The following is a 20,634-nucleotide window of genomic DNA, read 5'->3' as shown; positions in this document are numbered from 1 at the left end:
GACACACATAAACACACACACATAAAAATGATGAATATATCTCCTAGTAGATTTATATGAGAATTTCTCTAGGATTGTGGGTAAAAAACAACTGGCAAATGGGGCATGGTGCTACATCCCTTAACCACAGGGCTTAGGAGGCAGGGGCAGGTAGATTTCTGGGAATTCAAGGCTAACCTGATCTACATAGCGAGTTCTATGTAGAGAAACTATGTCTCGGAAAAACAAAAGGATTGTAGGGTAGGAGCTAAGGGGACGCTAGAAGATAAACACGATTAAATTATGTTGTATCAATGTGTCCTGCTGGACATCTCAAGGGACCGATCTGACTAGGGCTGTGAGGAAATGAAGAAGAAACACATAGAAAAGCTGGGGTCCAGTGGGTTCAGCTATCTGATGGGGACCCCAGCACTCTGGAAGCTCAGTGTGTTCATTATATACAGTTGAAGAGGAGGGGTGGGGTTATTGCATGTAACAGAATAAGGAGTAGAGGTAATTCCATACAGATAACCAAGGAGACATTGCTATTATATACAGCTGAACCAGGAGGCTGGCTTAGCTAATCCCAGTGGGAGAAGGAGGAGCAGGGAAAGAAAGCTGTGGACATTGTCTGCACACACTCTCAACATTAAGCCCAAGGAAGGCTTTGCCATTCCTCTGTGTCTTCCCTGGGAGGAACCTAGCCACTCCCATGAGGCCGAAGCACTGGGGTCCTTACCATAGCCATGTCCACAGCACACACCATGCACTCACTCAGGCCTTCAGTCAGATTATAGCTGCCTCTGCCTCTGAAATGTTGGGGTTAAGGGCAGGAGTCACCAAACCTAGCTAAGATTGTTTTGTTTTTAGATTTATTTATTTTCCGTATTGCCTGCATACATGTATTGTACCACATGCATGCCTGGTGCCTGAGGAGGTTAGAAGTGGACATCAGATCCCCTGGAACTAGCCTTTTGGATGGTTAGAAGCCACTAATGCAGGTGCTGAGAACCAACCTCCTGCCCTCTGTGAGAGCAAAGTGCACTTAGCCTCCGAGCCATCATGCCAGCCACAAGATTGATTTTAAAAAAAAGGGGAGGGGATGGTTGTTGTTTTGTGGCTGGTTGCCTTTATTTTTGTTTTTGTTTTTTGAGACAAAGTCTTACTACATAGACTTGGCTGGTCTCAGACTCACAGAGATGCCTCTCCTGCCCCCTTGCCTCCTGCCTCTGCCTAAATGCTGGGATAAAGTCATGTCCCACCATGCCTGGCTTCCCAGGTTGAATTCTTTAATGTGTATAGACTAACTGCTTTTAAAAGGAAACCAGGGATGACGACATGCCCCCTCCCCCGTAGCCATCAAATGCCCATTAAAAGCAGCATCTGTACAAAGATGTAAATCTCAAAGGCAGCAGGTGAGTAGTTAGAACATAATGTGGTAATACAATTTTAGCAACAACAAGATGCTTCGCAAGAGGTAAGAGAGGCAACACACGAACTAACTGTATTATTAAAGTTTGCAACCCTAACCTAGTCAACAAGCCAACTGAACAAGCACATCTGCCCTGCCTTACACACTACAATGTCAAAGGAAACCACTGACATTATTCAAAGACGAAGAAGTAAGTTCTCTTTATTCCATCATCCGTGTGGTCCAGATGCCAGGCATGGGCTTTCCACTGCTTCTCCTGAGCGTGTGTTTTTTGGGAATGGCACTCTCTTTTTCAGAATGTTTGGAAACAGCCTGGGGAATTCTTCAGCTTCCTTTTCTTTTCTTTTCCTTTCCTTTTTTTCTTTTCTTTTCTTTTTCTTTTCCTTTTCCTCTTTTTCTTTTTCTTTTATTTTTTTGTCAGTTGGGAATTGGGGAGACACAAACTGGATTCCTGCTTTCCTATTTTCAGTTTTCCTTGACAAGACTGACAGCAAATCCCCGACAAATTCTAGAGGAACTAGGCATGCTCCTGAGAGCTGGAGAGGCCACCAGATTTCCATGTAAGTGGCTAGGAACACTGTGTTGGTGTGCACCATAGACAGCGAAATGCACTGACATCCCAGCCAAGGGTGTCTCACCTGATAAGGAACTTTTGTTTTGTATTAAGGCCAGCTCTCAAGTTCAAGGCTGGCCTTGAACTTCTGACTCTCCAGCCACCTCCCAGATGCTAAGATCACTGGGGTTACAGGCATATGTCATGACTCCTGACTTTAGATTTTACTTCTTTTCCATCTCTCCCATCTATAATACTCTCCACTATTTCTTTTTGAGGACGAGTTTGTTATATAGAATAGGTCTTATAGGATCTGAATTGCTTTGGCTTTTCCAGCTCTCTCCCCGTAAGCAGATGTAAGCAGAACATATATATATGGTGTGTTTGGCACTACCTAGGTGATGTGCCCCTACATTGCACAGCATCTTGTCACTTCATTCCAGTTTAGGTTGTAGTAAGTTCGATCATTCGGTTAAAGGAAATTACTCTGCTGGAAGGACACATCTTTCTCTGCAGTTGCTTAGTAGTCATCTGTAGGGTGACACCGCAAGGCTCCGTGAGTACCCTGTTCCTCAACTATCTGCCCAAATGATTTTATACCCACTAATGACCCTTACTAGCTATTAGAGGACGTATACATACATTTAAGTTCATTGAACAAGGCATTTTCATCCCTTGTATGTGCAGATGAACATGTATAAAGAACAAATAGAGAATGAGGTCTGCTCATAGAGAAATGAGATGTGGTTGTACCTTCCTTTAGAATAAATGTTTGGTAATCTAACCACCCCAGACTCTAAACTCTGACCTCAAGAATATATTCCAAAGATGTAATCCTACATAGAACACTCCCCCTTGGGGCACTCCCTCCCTCCCTCTGACTTCTTCATCACTCTCTCCAGGGAACAGCAAGACAGAGCATCTGAAAGCCAGGAACCCAACTGTCCACACAGAAGCCTTGACAGTGGCTGCCTGAACCTGGGTTGGCTCCTGGACTTTCTAGTTTGGTTCACAGCTTCCTGTCCAGGAGGGTGAAGGGAGAGGCCAGATAAGTCATAGGCCTCACCGAATCCAAGGCTCCTCCCAAGAGGAATCAAAACAGTCTTAGGCAGTACAGGCAGACAGATCAATATGAGTTCCAGGCAGGCCAAGGCTACATAGTAAGATTCTGTCTCAACAAATAAAAATAAAACTGTCTCCAATTTCCAGTCCTGAGCTTGCCACGGACCACCCCAGTCCGGTATGGGGATCCCTGGAATGAGGATCCTCGAAGCTAGGTGGGTAAGGATTCGGCGGAAACAAACAGAAACAAACACAGAGGCAGTTTGAATCTGAGTGTATTCTGCAGCTCTCAAGCAGGGGATTTTATACATTAAAAAACCAAACATTACATCTCTTAGAAACTATATCCAGTGAAACAATCACAAATACCAACAAAAATCATTTGGCACAGTAAAGCACAAAAATCATCCAAGCATTACAACTCTGAATCTATGTATTCAGTGAATCACAAACAGAACAGGTAACATCATTATAAACCATCAAAATAGAACAATTCTAAAAGGATGTCGTCCAAGGTAGTGGCATATTTCCAGGAGCAGGTTAATAAATCTTTAACGGTCAGTGCTCTTAACCACTGAACTAATTCTCTAGCCCCATGGTCAATTATTATTTAACATCTAGTGCCTGATTTTTTATAATCTTTCAATGTATAAATTTAAACTATTTTAATTCTTTCTAATTAAGGCTTTCTTTACCATATACCAAAATCCACCTCCAATGACACACTACGTGTAGCCATATGAAATTTTGTTAGGAAAATTTTTTTATCATAATAGTTTTGCAAATGATTTAGAAAGTAATCATTTATAAATGATTTCTCTGGGGATAAGGTCATGTCAGTGGCCTTATCTCTAGGGATGGTTTCTTACCCATTATTCTCGATTAAGATCTTGGCCTAGGCTACCAGGAACATGTAAATAAGAAAAGGAATAAGAGAAAACATAACAGATAGATTGCCATGAGAACTATGGCTCAATATTTTTTTCCTCCGGCAAAGAGTTCCACAACCGGTTCCAGGGGGCCTCCCCCTTTTGAGGTCAATCACCTCAGTCTGTGGAACTTGTCACACAGACCCTACTGGAGGTGGTGTGGCATGAGCTACCAGATGAAGAGTCTTCTCAAACACCATGCCTGGCTCCTGGTTAACATTCTGAAATGGAATTATCAATAGCTGGGCTCATATAATGCTCCCTAGCCTTCTGTGTAGCTGGGCTGTCTCAGAAACTCCATAGAGACCTAAAGTCAAGGCCCCACTCTTCCATGTCTGACTTTGTGACCTACATGGGCGACTTTGTCTCTCTAAGACTCAGTGTTATCGACTGTCAAATAGGGCAAATCACTCCTTGTAAATGTTATTGGGATCATAAGTAAATAAGAGTAAAATCCATTATCTAGTGTGAATTGACTTCTTAACCTGAAGTAGGCCATGTGATTATTATTATTTTTTAACCATCGGAACTTTTTGTCAATTTACTAAATCTCAGTTTCAAATTCACTGTGTCTGCTCTGCCACAATGGAGTTGAGCTTTGTAGATGGCTCTCTTCTGCCAGCTACTGTGTACTCAGCCTCGTTGTTAGCATTTGCTAGATTCAGACTGGAGGACCATAGATCTTCGGGCCCAGAGTGAGGTCCTCTGTTTGGCCCATATTCTATCCCAGTGCCAGGAACCTTCAAGATACAACTTTCTTTTTTGCTTTCACAGTGGACCTTGGCTAGGGCCACGCAGCATCACCAGAAGTACCAAGGGATTTTCTATTTGTGTAAAAGAAGCATTTTAAAACTCTTAATTGTTCATTGACTAGAGTCAGGCAAAGTGGTACACACCTGTAATCCCAGCACTTAGAAACCTGAGGCAAAGGAATCACATTTTTGAGGTCAGCCTGGGGTGTCCTGTTGCCTAGCTCCATACACGCTATGTTGCAAGCACAATTTCAAGTGCTTGAAATTCAGCACTGGATACTAGTAACCTTATTTCTGCCTTTATGCACTGTACCATTCAGCAGAGAAAATAGAAATTAAAGGAATACATATATTATACATAACAACCTAAGCTATCCTCTTCCTGGAATTCTTTTTTCTGTTTCCCCATTGTCTTTCACATCAGGCTTCCCCTGAACTACCCCCTTAGCATGGATCCCTCCAGTCACTCAATGCCTAGGTCTGTATGTGTTTCCTTTTTAGCAACTAGAATTCCACACCTGAGCATAACACCACTTATATACTAAGTGTGCAGTTGTGATTTGTTTAATGAATTATGTGTTTATAAATGCAAGTAAAGTTCAGTTGTAGGGTGTGTGCCTAGCATGCATGAGCGCGTACGGTCAATCCTTAACATTCAAAAAATAGTGGTGTGCACCTGTAATCCCAGATTTGGGCATTTAAGAGCATCAGAAGTTTAAGGCCATCCTCAACTACTTACAAGATTTGGGGCCAGCTTGCCTATATGAAATCATATTTCAAAAAATGATACACACAAAAAAAACCTATTACGATTAGCTGCTTTGGGGTTGGAGAGATGGCTTGGCAGTTAAAAGCACTGGCTGCATTTCCAGAGGACTAAGATTCAATATCCAGGACTCACAAGATGGCTCACAACTGTCTGTAACTCCAGTTCCAGGGGATCTGACTCTCTCTTCTGGCAAGCAAGTGCTGCACACATAAAATGTAGGCAAGAAAAAAAATCCACATACATGAAATAAAATGGAAACTAAGAATAGCTTCCTTTAAGAAAAATAGGGGAACCTTCAAAAAGAATCTTGCTTTTATATTACCGTTTGTACTATTGGATTATCGTCTTGTGAGTTGAAGCTTCCTGTTTTTTTTTAATACTAAACGTACCCTAAATAGTTCCTTCCAGTTATGATAAGAGCCACGGAGTTTAAAAACTGTATGGTGTCACAGAGGTGAGGACTATTATTGCCTGGCACATAATAACCACATAACACACTTTTGAACCTTTTACATACCCATACTATTTTGCTTTGTTTTTCTCTAATTTATCTAGCATTAGGATGGTTTCTAACTCATACCGATATGCTGTCATCTTTACACTTTAAAGCTATTCTAAAAGATAATCATATTTTAGACTCCATTATTTATTTTGTTCATTTTACCTTCTCTGCCTTCCCCCTCCCAACTCCCTCACACCAAAATCTGAGCTTCATGAACGAAAGGACAAACCTTCACTTGTTCACTTCAGTGTCCTCCGACCCTAGGACACTAATAAGAGAGTGACAGGGGTAAATGGGACACCCCAATAAATATTTAAGGCTCAAATGAACAGTTGAGTTTCCCGTGAATGCATGCATAACTCTTTGGATGAAGGATCCGGATTTGCGGAGAGGTGGATAGCCTGGCACTGAAGAAATCGCCTAGGACTAAGGGATGGGTCCTCAAATCTCAAGATGGATTACAGCCATAGTGGTCCAGAGCTCCTTTTCAGGGCGGCCTCAAGTTGCTTAGCAACATGACGCCCCTCCCTCACCGCCACCAGAGGGCGATCGGGCGCGCGGTAGCGTGAACGCGCGCGCGTTCCCTGCATGGCACGGAAAGGCAAGGGGAGGCACGTCACTTCCTGTTTCTTTAGGGGAACGTGGCTTTCCCCGCAGTGCCTCTTCTCCGTCTACGTTCGTGCTGCGGCGGCTGGAGCTGGAGTCGGAGCCCGAGCGCAGCCTCGCCATGGATTCGGCTGTCAGCGATCCGCACAACGGCAGCGCCGAGGCTGGCACCCCAGCCAACGGCACGACGCGGCCGCCCTCCACGCCCGAGGGCATCGCGCTGGCCTACGGCAGCCTCCTACTCATGGCGCTGCTGCCCATCTTCTTCGGCGCCCTGCGCTCGGTGCGCTGCGCCCGCGGCAAGGTAGGGTCAGGGCGAGAACGAGCGCCTTCCACTCCCATCCTGCCCACGGACCCGTCCCTGAGGACCCGATAGCTGTCCCCTCTCCCTCGTCACTCACCCACCCGGGTATGGGTCACCCTTTCCTTCACTTGGGTTCACATCTGTGGCTGGCCTTTGGTGTCCGGGGCGGGATCTGGCCAGTCCCAGAAGCGGGGATTAGCATCGTCCATAGATAGCAGCCCTCAGACAGACCCTGCCATATCCCCGCCCCCCAGACCCCTGCTTCACGCTACAGCTGGAAACCCTGTCGGCCCGAACCCAGACACAAAGGCAGGCGCTCACTCTGAGCTTGCTGGGCCCAGCCCCACCTGATGCTATTAGCTAATAAGGAGCCAGGTGTTTGCACCTCACCCGGGGCAATCACCCCATCCCATGGCTTTGGTCAGCCTCAGTGTTCCCTACAGGTAGGTATGGCTCTGAAAGGCACCATCTTTTGTCATCCGCTGTTAAGGAGCCATGCCTGGCCACACCCACAATTAATTGTAGCATCCAGCTCCATCCCTAGGCCCTGCTTTCTGTCGCCCTGGAATCACAGCTGCGGGTACACCCGCCAGGAACTCCTCGATCAGACCTCCCGGCCTTAAAAACAAAACCCAGGGGAGGGGAGGTGGCGCAGCTGTTGAAGGCGCTTGCCGCCAAGCCAGACGATTTCAGTGAAATCCCAGGGACGCAAATGGTGAAAGGAGAGATCCTGACTGCTGCATGTTATTTTCTGACCTCATCATCACAATCCCACTAAATAAGTAAATGTAGAGTTGTTGGGTTTTTTTTTTTTTTTTTTTTTAATAAAATAGAAGCCTGCCATCATGCCTTAAGCCCAGCACTCAGGGAGCTGAGGGAAAAGAATCAAAAATTGTAGGGAGCAAGGCTACAGAGACCCAGTTGGCCAGCGGGAAGAAGGGGTGGAGGAAAAGAGCGCCAGCTCGCCTTCTTGTCTTTTGTTTAAAACGCGTTCCACCCATCTGGTTTTTTGAAGTGTGTCCCTCGGTTCTCCCAGGTTTAGACGTATGGTTGATTTCTTCGCCCTGCTTACCACCCAGCCATGCATCTTTCCAAATTAAAGCCCAGACACTGACTACCTCAAAGTAGCCTTTCTCCCTAGGACAAGTCCCTTTGCAAATTGAGCCTACCTGCTGAATAATAACTGCTTTGGGACTGTTAATGAGACAGGGTGAGCCCTATCCTTGGCCTTCTGTGCTTTCTGTCTCTGCGTGTCCAGAGGAACTCCAGGACCTTGCACCTCCCTCTTCCCCCAAATCTCCCTGCCTATATTAAGCTTTTGAGGCCCATAGAAAGTCACAGCTTCTCCCTCCCTGGCACCCTCTCTCCAACAGCCTCTTAACGTAGTTTCCCCATGGCCCCTCCCCCACCAAACCTGAAGGTGGCCTAGAGAGGAAGCTGCCCTCCCCAGAAAGGGCAGGCTCACCAAGCAGCTGGCACTTTTGAAACTGCCTCAGTTCAGATTCTCAAAACACGGTGTGGCTGAGGACATACCACCTTCCTGTCCAAGAAACAGAAAACCTACTGCTGCACCTTTCTGGGCAGATAAAGGAAGAGCACTGAGTCTGAACTCGGGCTGAAAGACCTGGGTGTGACCCGTTTTCTTTGCTCCTCTGCCTCTCTTAAGCAGAGTTCGGGTTTCCTTACCCTCTACCAGTATGCTCAGGCAAGGCAGGTTCTGAAACAGACAAAGACAAGAGAGAGGCAGGACAGCATGGCATGAGGCTGAGCGGCCCCAGACTGAATGGTTCTTGGTGCCTTCTGCACATGGACCAGTCTTTGCAGAAAACACATTCCGGGCAGCAGTGTTTCTTGAACTGAAGCTGTTATCAATGATGAGGGATGCCACAAAGATGAGTAGGTCAGAGCCCTGTTACCAAGGAGTCCAGGAAGCTGGTAGGGCAAGCGCTGGGGTGGGCTATAGAGAAAGGCAGAGCATCTGTGGCTGAGCAGATGAGATGCACAGTTCCAGCCAGGAGAGGGCATTCATAAGCAGGAGAAAGCAAGAAAGGTACAGAGCAGGAAGGAAGGAGGCACTTCAGGAAACAGCAGGTGACTTAGTGTAGCTGAAGCAGAGAGTGTGGGTAGAAGAAAGGGAACCAAAATGCCTCTTATCCGTTGCAGGCATTGCCCACAGGGAGGCCTTCTTAGATGATTTAGACTACAAAGGACCTGTCCATTTGTTAGTGACTTCCCAGTAGCCAGAATGCTCTAAGCTTGTGGAACCTTTACCTGCCTTGATGCTCACAGCACTGAGCAGCAGGCAAGAGCCAGTTTATCATGTCTGTCTGTAAAAAGACCTGAGGATGAAAGAATGACTTCTGAAGGCTGCTTGACTGCTAGAGAATGAATGCATCGGGGACCCCACTTCTAGCCCAGGCTACCATCCTTGGTGCAGATGCCACTGAAGACACATAAGCAGTGTTTTGACCTGAGATATGATGAGAACCAAATGACTCCTTTGTCCACCTTGTCCAAGAGAGGAGGGCAGAGCTGGGACCCATGCGGGAGCTTGGCACTTCCGACTGGTATTCGACACCACAGCCTACTGAGAGAGAGAGAGAGAGAGAGAGCGCACTTGAGGACAGGTCCCTTGGGGTCAACAGCATCCATAAAAGGCAGAGTATATTGTGAAATCCTGGGCAAAAAAAGGTAAACCCTGTGGGGGTGTTAGGAAGAAGTCGCCCTGCGGGAGTGTCCAAAACCTGTATCCTTCAGAGGGGGCAGCTTCTAGCCTAGCAGGAGCTGACTGATAAGTCTATTGGGCTTTCGCTTCAGCAAAGAGGAATCTCTTTGCCAACAGGACTGGGAATCTGTTCTCAGGTCCTGGGTGAGGTTTCGGGGCTGCTGGGATGAGACCAGAATGTACAATCAGCCAACTCCTGCTGTATCCAGGGAAGAGCAACAGGTGTCTCTGCCCATGTGAGTGAGGAGTCATCAGACTGAAGAAAGGGAGTGGTGAGGTATGATGAGAGCTCGGGAGAGGGACTTGGGTGCTATGTGACAATACACATGCACACACTCACGCAAGCACACGACTACTTATGGAATCTTCCAGAACTTTTTCAGTTTTGTGGCACTCCTGATCTAACCCAGGACCTCATCCATGCTAAGCATATAGTCTACCACCAAGCTATATCCCCAGCCTGCCTTTTAGACCATTTTCTGTGTGTATACAAATACACACTTGCTTTTGTATGTACACACAGGTAGTCTGTCACTATAAAGAGTATTGTTTGGTACTTGCTGTCTACAGCTTGTTTTTATTCAGCAGTGTGAGTTAGCCATTTTCTTTTTACAGCGCCGCTGCCTTTCTGTAGTGACATAGGTCCCTAGTACATTATCCAAAGGCCCATGGGTACATGTGACTCACTCCCTCCCACCCCAGCTGCTTCTGCAGCAGCTCCTGTTGCCTGGGTCTTATTACCCATCAGTAGAGATTTTGTTCCTTGGGACACCCAAGTGTGTCAGTAGATCAGTAGATCTGGATTTTTGGGGAGTGGGGTGGGTTCTGTAATTGATTTTATGAGGCTGGATCTGGCTATGTGGCTCTGGCTGGCCTGGTATTCAGCAGGCAGCCCTGTGTGGCCTCTAACTCAGCCCTCTTCCTGCCTCAGCTTCCTTGGAGCTGAAACTGTAGATGTGAGCGCCAGGCTTACTGTACCCAGAGTTGGTTCAGGGCACCAGTTCTGAAAGGGCAGAACTCTTAGGAAAGGCAGATTCAGAACCAGAGATTCAAGGTGGGCTCTGAAAAGCCCTCTTGGTGATTCTGGTGACCACTAAAAACTTGAGAGCCACTAATTTAGAGACCTCAACAATATGTTTTTAGTCCTTAGCCACAAAAAACAAAAACAAAAACGCTGAAATCAATATCCTTATGCAATTATTATTTTCATAATTTGTAGGGAAAGTTTCTTAAGATTGGTTTATTGAGTCAAACACTACCTGAATCTCTATCCTCGGCTTCTACAAGATGGCCTGCTATAGAGCTCATAGCTACCCAACTACAGCCAGGTGCGGGCTTTAGAGGGCATGCGTGCCGGTCAGCTGGAAGGAGACACAAAATGACTGGTGCATTTAGTGAAGCCAGCTGTGTGGTACAGGGCACATACAGGAAGAAGATGCATTTAGGGCATAGCCGGGAGGCAGAACGGTGGCAAAGAGTGAGTGTGGCATAACTGCAGGTGTCCCTGGGGCCTCAGTCCAGGTAGACAGTGAAAGAGTGGCCGGGGAATTCCAGGATATCTCGGGTGTGGTCAGGAAGCCGTCCTTCCAGGCCTCAAGCTGGGCAACGGGCTCTCCCAGTTGCTTTGGCTTCCACCCGGATGTCTAAATACCCAGGCAGCCAACAGCTACATTTGTCTCAGCTGTTTGTAAAGCTTTTCCCTCCATGAATCCTCAGTGTGTTTGGCTTAAAAACCCAAATCAAATTAGTAGTGAATCTTAATAAGTTGTAGGGTGGGTTTGTTGTTGTTGTTGTTGTTGTCGTCATTGTAACCACAGTGGTGGTGCATGCCTTTAATCCCAGCACTCAGGAGGCACAGGCTGTAGCTCGATCTCTCAAGTTCAAGACCAGCCTGGTCTACAGAGGGAGGTTTAAGACAGCTGGTATTTCACAAAGAAATCCTGTCTCAAAAAAACAAACAAACAAACAAAACGAATGACCTGTTCTTTTTCTTCAGGACTCAGAGTCTTGGGAAGGCCATGGGCCTCTTTGGCATCAGCAGGCTTCCAACAGAACTCTCCAGAGAGGAAAGGTAGATGTCTGCTAATAAAGAGAAGTGAGGCCACCAGCCTGCCGGGGTTTATCTCTGGCTTGGCCACTCACCATGTGTCATACTAAGGAAAATACTCTGCTTCTTCAAGCCTCTTTTTTTAATTATTATTATTTTATATATATATATATATATATATATATATATACACACACAAGTACACCATAGCTGTCTTCAGACACACCAGAAGCAGGCATCAGATCCCATTACAGATGGTTGTGAGCCACCATGTGGTTGCTGGGAATTGAACTCAGGACCTCAGGAAGAGCACTCAGTGCTCTTAACCACTGAACCTGCTTGAGGCAGGGGCCCTGGGACACTGCCCGGCACATAGAAAAGGCCCAGTAAATGTTCTCTTTGTATTACCTGTCGATCGCAAGGCTCCCTCCCATTCCGAGTCAACACTGCAGCGTGAGGTATTTATAAAGGACCCACAGAGGAGACCAGATTCCTCTATTTGCTGAAGCATCTGTCCAACCTCGGTTTGTCATCGAATAACGTGAAGCCTCCTCCTGCCCTGGGACCAGGCTAAACTGAAAGGAATTTGTGGAAATGAGCCATAGCACTGGTTTGTAGGGAAGCCACAAAGTCCCGAGTGTGCTTTCGAGCCCCAAGCCTCTCTGCGCAGTCTGCCTGAGAACTGCCCCTCAGTTACACAGAGCGAATGCCTGCCTCCACACAGTTGGCCTTTATTGGGCCTCTGTTGCATTCCAGACCCTGAGACTGTCTGTCAAGGCTTTAAATGGCATCTGCTCGGGCCACCTGTGGCAATTACGTCCCTGCAGAAATAGTGCTGGCTTACCGAGATTCCTTGTACGTTCTGGTAGAAATAGCACATAGACTTGAGTAATGACTCCACTGCAGACACTGGAGTCCTGGTTTTGCAGTCAAGGAAATGAAGGCTCTGAGAGAGAGTCACTATCCCCAAATGTGGCTGGGAGGCTGCTGGGCCTCCTGGCCTCAAGGCAAGCTAACCATTTGGCCATCATACCCCGGATAAGCATGTGTGTCCACATTATCCCACATCGCCCTGCATTGTACCAGTCAATTTAAGCTGTCAGGACTGTAGCCCACTTGCCTGGGGACTCACTGAGTGAGGTAGGAGCTGTCCTGTTGATGTTGTGCCCACACTGCTGCTACATGGAAAATGTATTCCAGGTGTGGAGGTATGCAGTGGCCAGATGTTATCACACGGCTGCCAAAAGCAAAAGCCACAGGCTGGCAGAGAAAAGGAAGGAAGGAAATGGGGCCTCCCTGTTAACCATGGAGAGACTGCCCTGTTGACATCACGTGGTCACAGTTTGCCTTTTCTCATGCCCCATATGTATCTTAGTCTTCAGCCTATCAGCGCACATGATCGAGTGAGAATGCGAATGTGTACACACACACATACACACATGTACACACAGACTCTCGAGCACACCCATTTTGTGGTAAGTAAAGCTGAAGGTTGTCACCCTTTTTGGCAGAGGAATAAGTGAGAACTCAGAACCATGAATATCTGTAGGGAAGATTCTCAGGCTTGGAATTGTTTGGCCGATTATACAGGGAGATTTTGGCATACATCACCAATTATCTCTTCAGAACAACCTGTCGACCTTCACTTACCCCATGGCTCGTCAAGTTGGTATCTTACAAAGACTGAATTTTTCCCATTCTGGTAGGTCAGAAATGAAATCCTGATACACTGTGAAAGTTGAGCCTCTCTCAAGTTGACAGACTGTCGATCTCAGAAATAGAGTGCTTGCTGAGCTGTGGGAGAGCCTCTGGATTCGTTCCCCGGTGCCACAGAAAGTTCTAAAAGGATAAGGATTAGAGCTGAGGAAGTGAATAATGCAATTTTCCCACGAGAGTGAGGACCAGGGTTCAGATCTCACCACTAGGGCATGTGGCAGGCCACGTGTAATCCCAGCACTTAAGGAGACAGAGACGGGACTCCTCAAACCACCCGTCTAGCGGGACTATCCAAATCGAAGTACTGTGGGTTCAAGTGAGGCAGGCCCTGTCTGTCTATATTAAAGGGGTACACACATGCATCCCATAGGCAAGTGCTCCCTGTGTCATTGGGCTTGGGAAAACTTCCCTTATGCATCCCACCAAGTAGCCATCCCAAGGCTGTGCAGGTTTGTGCACATCTGTCCTGTAAGCCTCCTTTCCTGGTGGTAATTTCACAGGCTCGCTGCCCAGCTGCTGCTGGGTCACTTTGCAGTCTTGTGCTTCTCAGATTCACAGTCTTCCTCTCCATGCAGCTGATGCTGTTACTCCATTTTCGTTTATTTCCCATATTTATAGCACTGGGGTGCTGTTCCTCACATTCAGTTCTTTTGTGTGTATGTAAATATTTTATCTTTTGTTAGCTCCTTACCCATACCAAATTTTTGCCAACTATATCTTGGCATCCCCTGTGGTAGAGGGATTGGTATTAGTTTCAAGACGGGGAGTGTGGGACCCCCCCCCCATACACACACACACACACACACAAGATACCAGAGTGGACCAGCATGGAGAAGGATGACTGTCAGGCCTCATGTCCCAGCAGCAGGCAGCCATGTGCCTCAGCTGCACCTTCCTTCTCTTGTCTTCTCTCCAGAGCTCTTCGGACATGCCAGAAACCATCACCAGCCGAGACGCCGCCCGCTTCCCCATCATTGCCAGCTGCACACTCCTGGGGCTCTACCTCTTTTTCAAAGTAAGTTCTCTGCTACCTGTGTTTTCTGCATGGTCATAGGGAACAGCAGCGAGAAGAGTCGTGCAGACAGAAAGCTGCTGTTGTTTCCCTCTCCCACCAGCAGCCCTTCATCTCCCAGGGCTTTGTGCTCTTGTACCACTGCTGTTTCCTTGAAGTGCTGTGCTGGGCTGGGCTGGAGTGGAACGTTTGTTGCAGACATACCTCTGCCACACTAGTCACCTTATTTTTTAAATTGAGGTTTATTTTCCCAATAAAATTTAAACAGGCTCAAAGTCAAACTTGGCAAACACAGGAAAGTGAAAAGGGAGAAACCCCATCCAAAACCAGCTTCCAGGTCCACGCCCAGTTCCCCTCAGAGCTGTGTCTTCCATGGTCCTCCCATGCTCTCTCTGTAGCTGTGGCCACACAGTGTGGCCAATCTGTAGCATTCACTGCCCATTGAAAACGTCCTGAGCGGTTTTCTCACGTAGCTAAATGCTCCGTAAACCTGTTCTACTCCGTGTCTACTTGGTGCTCTCTGAGTGTGACAGTAATGGACACTGGACACTTAACATTCGTTACACAGAAGAGTCTGTTGAGAGAGAAGCAGGTCCCACAACAGGGTGGTCATTGTCACCATGTGCTATAGCTCCCTTTAGGCTTCCGGTAATCGTGCCTTGGCATCAGAAGCAGAGCATTAAACTCTTGGTATTTTTACTAGTATCTCACAAACTTGTTCTTTTTGTTGAAAATTAGTCAAAAAGAGCTTAAATTTGCAATTGCAAAGTTTTTAAAAATTTTTTAAAAGATTTATTCATTTATATATGAGTACACTGTTACTCTTTTCAGACATACCAGCAGAGGGCATCAGATTCCATTACATGGATTCACAACCATAAGGTTGTGAGCCACCATGTGGTTGCTGGAAGAGCAGTCAGTACTCTTAACCGCTGAGCCATCTCTCCAGCCCCCTGCAAAGTTCTTTAAATGATTGATCTTTTTTCAAGGCTGGGAGTGTAGCTTAGTCATAGAATGCTGCGCTGGCATGTGCAAGGCCCTGGACTCCATTATTAACACAGTAACAACATGTTTCTGTCACCTGTGTTCTTCAACCTAAGGTACTAACAAGCTAGACCCTCTTCTGTAGTTTCTTGAGAATCTGTAATGATAGACCCAGATTGCATTAAATATTTGAGGGGTTGGAAGGCTCTCTGGGTTAGTCGGTTGCCTGAACCAACACAGTCAGCAGTGCCTGGTTGTCTCATGTGCCCTCAGGGGCCCTGGGCCCAGTGTTGGGTTATCACAGCAGTGTTGCTAGCAATTGATTCATGAATATGAGTATGTTCATTCCACACTGTAGCACAAAATACTTCAGTGCACAAATATGTCTTCCTCAAGTATATGCAGTAAGATTCCAAGTCAAACAGGGACCCCATTTGCAGTCGGACAGACAGTGCCAAATTCCTTTGTAGTGGTGGTACTGGTGCCAGCCGTGGGGCTGCTGAGAGCCAAGGCTTTGTGCATGCCAAGCACATTTTTGTACCACTGAGCTGCACCCTCACCCCAGATCACATCACACTGCCCTCCAAGAAGGTGGCACTGTTGTACCTTCCTACTGGCTGCCACCAGTGTTTCACTAGTCTGTGAGTCACGTAAAAACCTGAAATTTAATGCTTGTTTCATGTACTCTTTATTATGTGTTTGCCTGCATGTCTATCTGTATACCACATGCATGCCTGGTTCCTGAGGAGGTAATGAGCCTCTGTGTGGGTGTTGGGAATCGAACCCTGGTCCTTCACAAGAACAACTGTTCCTAATCACGGAGTCAACTCGCCAGCCCCACTGGTTTGGGCTTTTTGTTTGTTTGTTTGTTTTGTTTTTTTAAGCTTCTTAACACTGAATTTATTTGGGGGGTCATATATGCTATGGCAGATGTCCTGAGGTCTGAAGACCACTTGGCAGGAGGTGGCTCTTTCCTTCTACTGTGTGGGTCTCAGGGGTCTCAGGTCAGGCTTGGCAGTAGGCACCTTTGCTCACTGAGCCATCTCAGTAGCCCTTGCATCGACTGATTGCTCTTCAATCTTAAATCATGAATACTCATTACTGGTTTCAGAATACCCCACGCTTGACTGACTGCCCGCCTCCCTCTCCGTGTCTCCTCTGCCCTCAGAGTATCCAGTCCACAGGCTGGATTCTGCTTCTCCCTGGGCACTCTGCCATGGTGTTGCAGAACCTGGCACCCCCTTGGCCCCCAGCACTGTTGGAGATTCTTTCTCTCTGGCATGTAAACTCTGAGGTTGCCTTATTCCTCATTGTGTGGCTGGTATCTGGCACAGTGCTCTTCACACAGTAGACAGTCAGGAAACGCAGTCAAATTGCTGGGCAGGGGTCAGTCAGTTCCCGAGTGATGCCTCTCAGTGCCGATTGCTGATGAAAGCAGAGTTGGGGTGGCTTTGGTAAGGGGAAAAGAAAGCTGGCTTAGCAGCTCAAGAGCACACTGCCAGGATGCCTAGGAAGGGGAATGAGGCTGCCCTGCCATGTGTGATGCAGGGCAGAGTGATTGACAGCCTCTGTGGGGGCAGGGGCCTATCAGGTCTTCCCACTCGTGGGAACAGCATGCAAACAAAGGGAAACAGTGGTGAGGCTTGGAGTGGGGAAGTGACATGACCAGACTCACATTCAGCAGATACCTGAGTTTTGCTCAAGGGTGTGGACCCAACCCCCCCACCCCCCCCCCCACCCCCCCCCCAAGGAAAGCACATCCCTGCCTCCCGTTTAAGAGAACATGGTGACCAGTGTAGCAGAGGCTGCAGCGGGCATAAATCAATTCAGTGCAGCCTTCCCAAGTTCCAGAAAGAATGTAACAGCTCGCTTCGGAGCATTGTGACAGACTATTTCTGTTTCACGTACCATTAATAAGATGAGGAAATGGCTGTCAAGGCCTGGTGCCCTGACTCTGCTGCCATCGGAGGCATGGGAAGGCATCACCAGAGAGTTGATAGGAAGAGCGGAGCACACAGTGTGTGGTTATTTTGAAACTAGCATGCTGGAGGGCCTGGGGGCTGCTCTGAAGGGGCTCCCGGATTTTTGAGCAGGAAGCATGGTTCTGACGCTGCTCCTGGGCTTGATTTCAGACTCCTCCCCATTCCTCTGCCACCTGAGACACGAGGCACACGTAGTAAGTGTGAAATCACATGTGTAAGCATCTAGACACCTTTTCCGGTAGAGTCCATCTGGGTGGGACCTGAGGGGCTGCCCTTCCCCATAGCTATGAAACTGGAAGACCTGGAGCCTGAGATTCTTCCTGACTACCCCTAACTGCAGAGCGGGGAGAATGAGTCCGGCCTCCAGGGTCTTCCTCGGGCTTTGGCAACCCTGACTTGCTTCTTTTTGTTTTTCCTCCTCAGATATTCTCCCAGGAGTACATCAACCTCTTGCTGTCCATGTATTTCTTCGTGCTGGGGATCCTGGCCCTGTCACACACCATCAGGTCAGAAGGCATCTCTCGACAGCCTTTGAAGCTGCTTTCTCAGGAGCCAGTACAGGGTCTTGGATGGGAACATGATCTTTTGTGTCATTCAGAGCCAGGTTTAAATCCTGGCTGTAAAATCCAAGGGAATCTTCCCCTCACGTCAGCACTATGCGTGACCTAGGATGAAACCCAAAACTTCTCAGGGCCACAAACTCCTTAAAGGATGTACAAGGTTATGTATGGTGGCTCTTAGTACTCAAGAGGCTGAGGCAAGTTCCTGAGCTACCATATTAAGACCCAGTCTTCGAAAAACCTAGGCAGAAGTGTCAGAGAGTCACCACAGTGCTGATGTGTGTCTCATCAGGACCACTTGAAGCACTAGGCTTGGCTCCTCATGGGACAGGCACCTACCAGCAGAGGGTTAGGAATGCCTTCCCTTAAATCCAACCTCTACACTCCAAGTTAACCTCTTTGACTTCAGTCTCCTTAAGGTTGTGTTTTGTTTTTTAAAAAACAAACAAGCAAACTGATGCCCTTCACGTAGAAAATGTCTCTCAGTCAGTAAGTACAACTGTCACCTTTGTTAGGACTGCTGTGATCACCTGTGTCAGCTTGTTAAACACCCTTGACTGGCTGGCTCTGGGTGTTAATCCTGGGTTAGTCAGGGAAGCTGAAGTTAGTGTGTTTGAGACATTCAGTAAGATCGCTCAGCCCATTTCTGTCTGCCTGTTTGCAGTAGTCCACAGATAGACTGAGGAATGGCTAGGAAAAGTTGTCCGAAGAAAGGAACACAACTTGACCTCTCAGGTTTGAGAGGCAGGAAGCCTGGGAGAGGTGTAAGGAGAGAGGTGCCGGTCAGGAGCTTGGTGACCTCTGTACAGTAGAGGATCGGAGCTACACAGAGCAGAATCTGCACCAAGGAACAGTGAGGTTTAGTCCTCAGGCAAGCTGGCAGGATGGAGACAGGCAGAGTGGTAGCCTTGGCCTCTGAATATCAGCCCGTCGTCATCGTGTGTCCCCCCGGCCCCCACCCGGCCTGCCGTAAACAGTATACACAAAGTCTTCAAACAAGCAGGAAGTGTCAGATGGGCTGCTGTCTCCGCTGGGACTTTAGCTATGGGCTTTGGAGTAAATCTAGCACCATCTTGACCTGCAAAATCTTAACTCTAGCTGCATTGAAAGTATTGTAGCCCTTCTCAGAGGATGACTTGGACCTGGCAAGCAAGAATAGCAGGTCCAGCACTCATGAGGACCTGAGGCAAGGATAGGAGTCATCACTCTGAAACTCTGGGTTTCCTTCTTTCCATGCTGATGAGGACTCCTCCAAGTCTGGCCAGAGCCATCCAGTGTCTACAAGAGGTCTCCCAGTCCCTCCCATAGCCTAGCTTCCCCGATCAGGGAGAGCATGCTCTGAAAGCACCAGGAACGGCATATGCTTGAGAACTGATTATTTCACGGTAGCCAGCAGCCCTGCATCCAACTGCCCACAAACTGTTGTGGTCCACATGTCTCAGAATAACCAATTGTCTCTCTACCCTCTAACCAACTTAGAAATGTTAGTGATAGCTATTATCAACACAAAATAAAGCCAGCGGTCTCCTAGGAGGAGAGAGCTTAATGGTAAAGCCTGGTAAGGGTAAGGCCCTGGGTTTGATCCTAGCACCACAAACAAAAATGAACAGTTAACTACGTAGGGACCCAGGCAGCACTACACACCTCTAACCCCAGCACTCAGGCAGCACTACACACCTCTAACCCCAGCACTCAGGAGGCAGAGGCAGGCAGATCACCAGCAGGGCTGTACTGTAAGACCCTGTCTCCAAAAAAAGAAAGAAAACAGGGAAGGCACGGGCAAGCTGAGTGTGTTGGCTCAGCCTTTGATCCTAGTACTTGGGATGCAGAGACAGGGAGAGCAGGAGCTCAGAGTTCCCCTCAGCTGCACAGCCAGGTCATGGCCCCTTAGGGCCCCTTAGTTATATGAGACAGTGTAACAACAGTAAGGGCTACGTGGTAACATTTGTGAGGTAGAAGCTGGTTTGGTTGTTGTTTTCCCGTGCTGGGTGTTAAACTTTGAGTTTTGTACATTCTTAGGCAGTTTCCTCTACCTAGCTACAGCCCAGTCCTAAGTTTTGTTTTTTCTTTTGGTGTTAGGAATTGAACCCAGGGCCACATATACACACATAAGCTAGTCGTGTGGTCTAGCGCTGACCCACATCCCCAGCCATGAGTCGTTTTCTTAATAAAATTCAGAACACTAATAATCTGCGGTGGCAGTCGGGGACCTGAGAGGCTGAAGCATGAGGAATCATGAGAAAGATGTAAAGCCAAGGAATTTTATTACAAGGGGGGAAGGAATTTAACCTTTTTTTTCTTTTTAGAGTGTTGATCCAAAAATTAAACTGACTCTTATTCACTGGAGGTGTGTTTTCTCAAGTCTTTTGGTAAAGAAAACTACAGTGTTTAAGAGTTTCCACGAGCTGTTTATAGCCACAAGTCAGACCTCTGGAGTTGAGCCATAAGGTCTGAGGGGATGAGACAAGGAAGCTGAGGGTCAAAAGAATTATTATGGCTCCCAGGATTCACAGCTGAGAAAAGCAGAGGCCTTTGATCCCAGGGCTGTCTGACCACAGTGCTAGAATTCTTTATTACTTTGTGGCCAAAGTTAAGGGGAAGAGAGAATTTGGAGAAAACAGACTCACCTCTCCACACATCTCAAAAATGCCCTCTAAAGACTGTAAGAGTCACATCCCAGCCCTGGTGGCCCAGACCACACCCAAATCCCTCCACCTCTG

The 20,634-nt window shown here is 47.4% G+C and overlaps 1 protein-coding gene across 3 annotated transcripts in view; it reads left to right on the top strand.

The window, feature by feature from the left end:
* Window positions 1-6,578: 6,578 nt before the first annotated feature.
* Hm13 (histocompatibility minor 13) overlaps window positions 6,579-20,634 on the top strand; it is a 35,374-nt gene continuing 21,318 nt past the window's right edge. Inside the window, exons 1-3 of one of the 3 annotated variants that reach the window (XM_021181009.3) lie at window positions 6,579-6,888; window positions 14,293-14,391; window positions 17,778-17,860. In XM_021181009.3, coding sequence (XP_021036668.1) covers window positions 6,706-6,888; window positions 14,293-14,391; window positions 17,778-17,860 — 365 coding nt within the window. In that variant the 5' untranslated portion in view covers window positions 6,579-6,705. The remainder of the gene's footprint in view (window positions 6,889-14,292; window positions 14,392-17,777; window positions 17,861-20,634) is intronic. The other 2 variants (XM_021180993.3, XM_021181001.3) reach the window with 2 other exon arrangements.

This window comes from Mus caroli, unplaced genomic scaffold (genome assembly GCF_978045245.1).
Source record: "Mus caroli unplaced genomic scaffold, Mus_caroli_1 scaffold_2, whole genome shotgun sequence".
NCBI lineage: Eukaryota > Metazoa > Chordata > Mammalia > Rodentia > Muridae > Mus > Mus caroli.
Note: the sequence above shows the minus strand (reverse complement) of the source record. Positions and strands in the feature narration are given on the sequence as shown.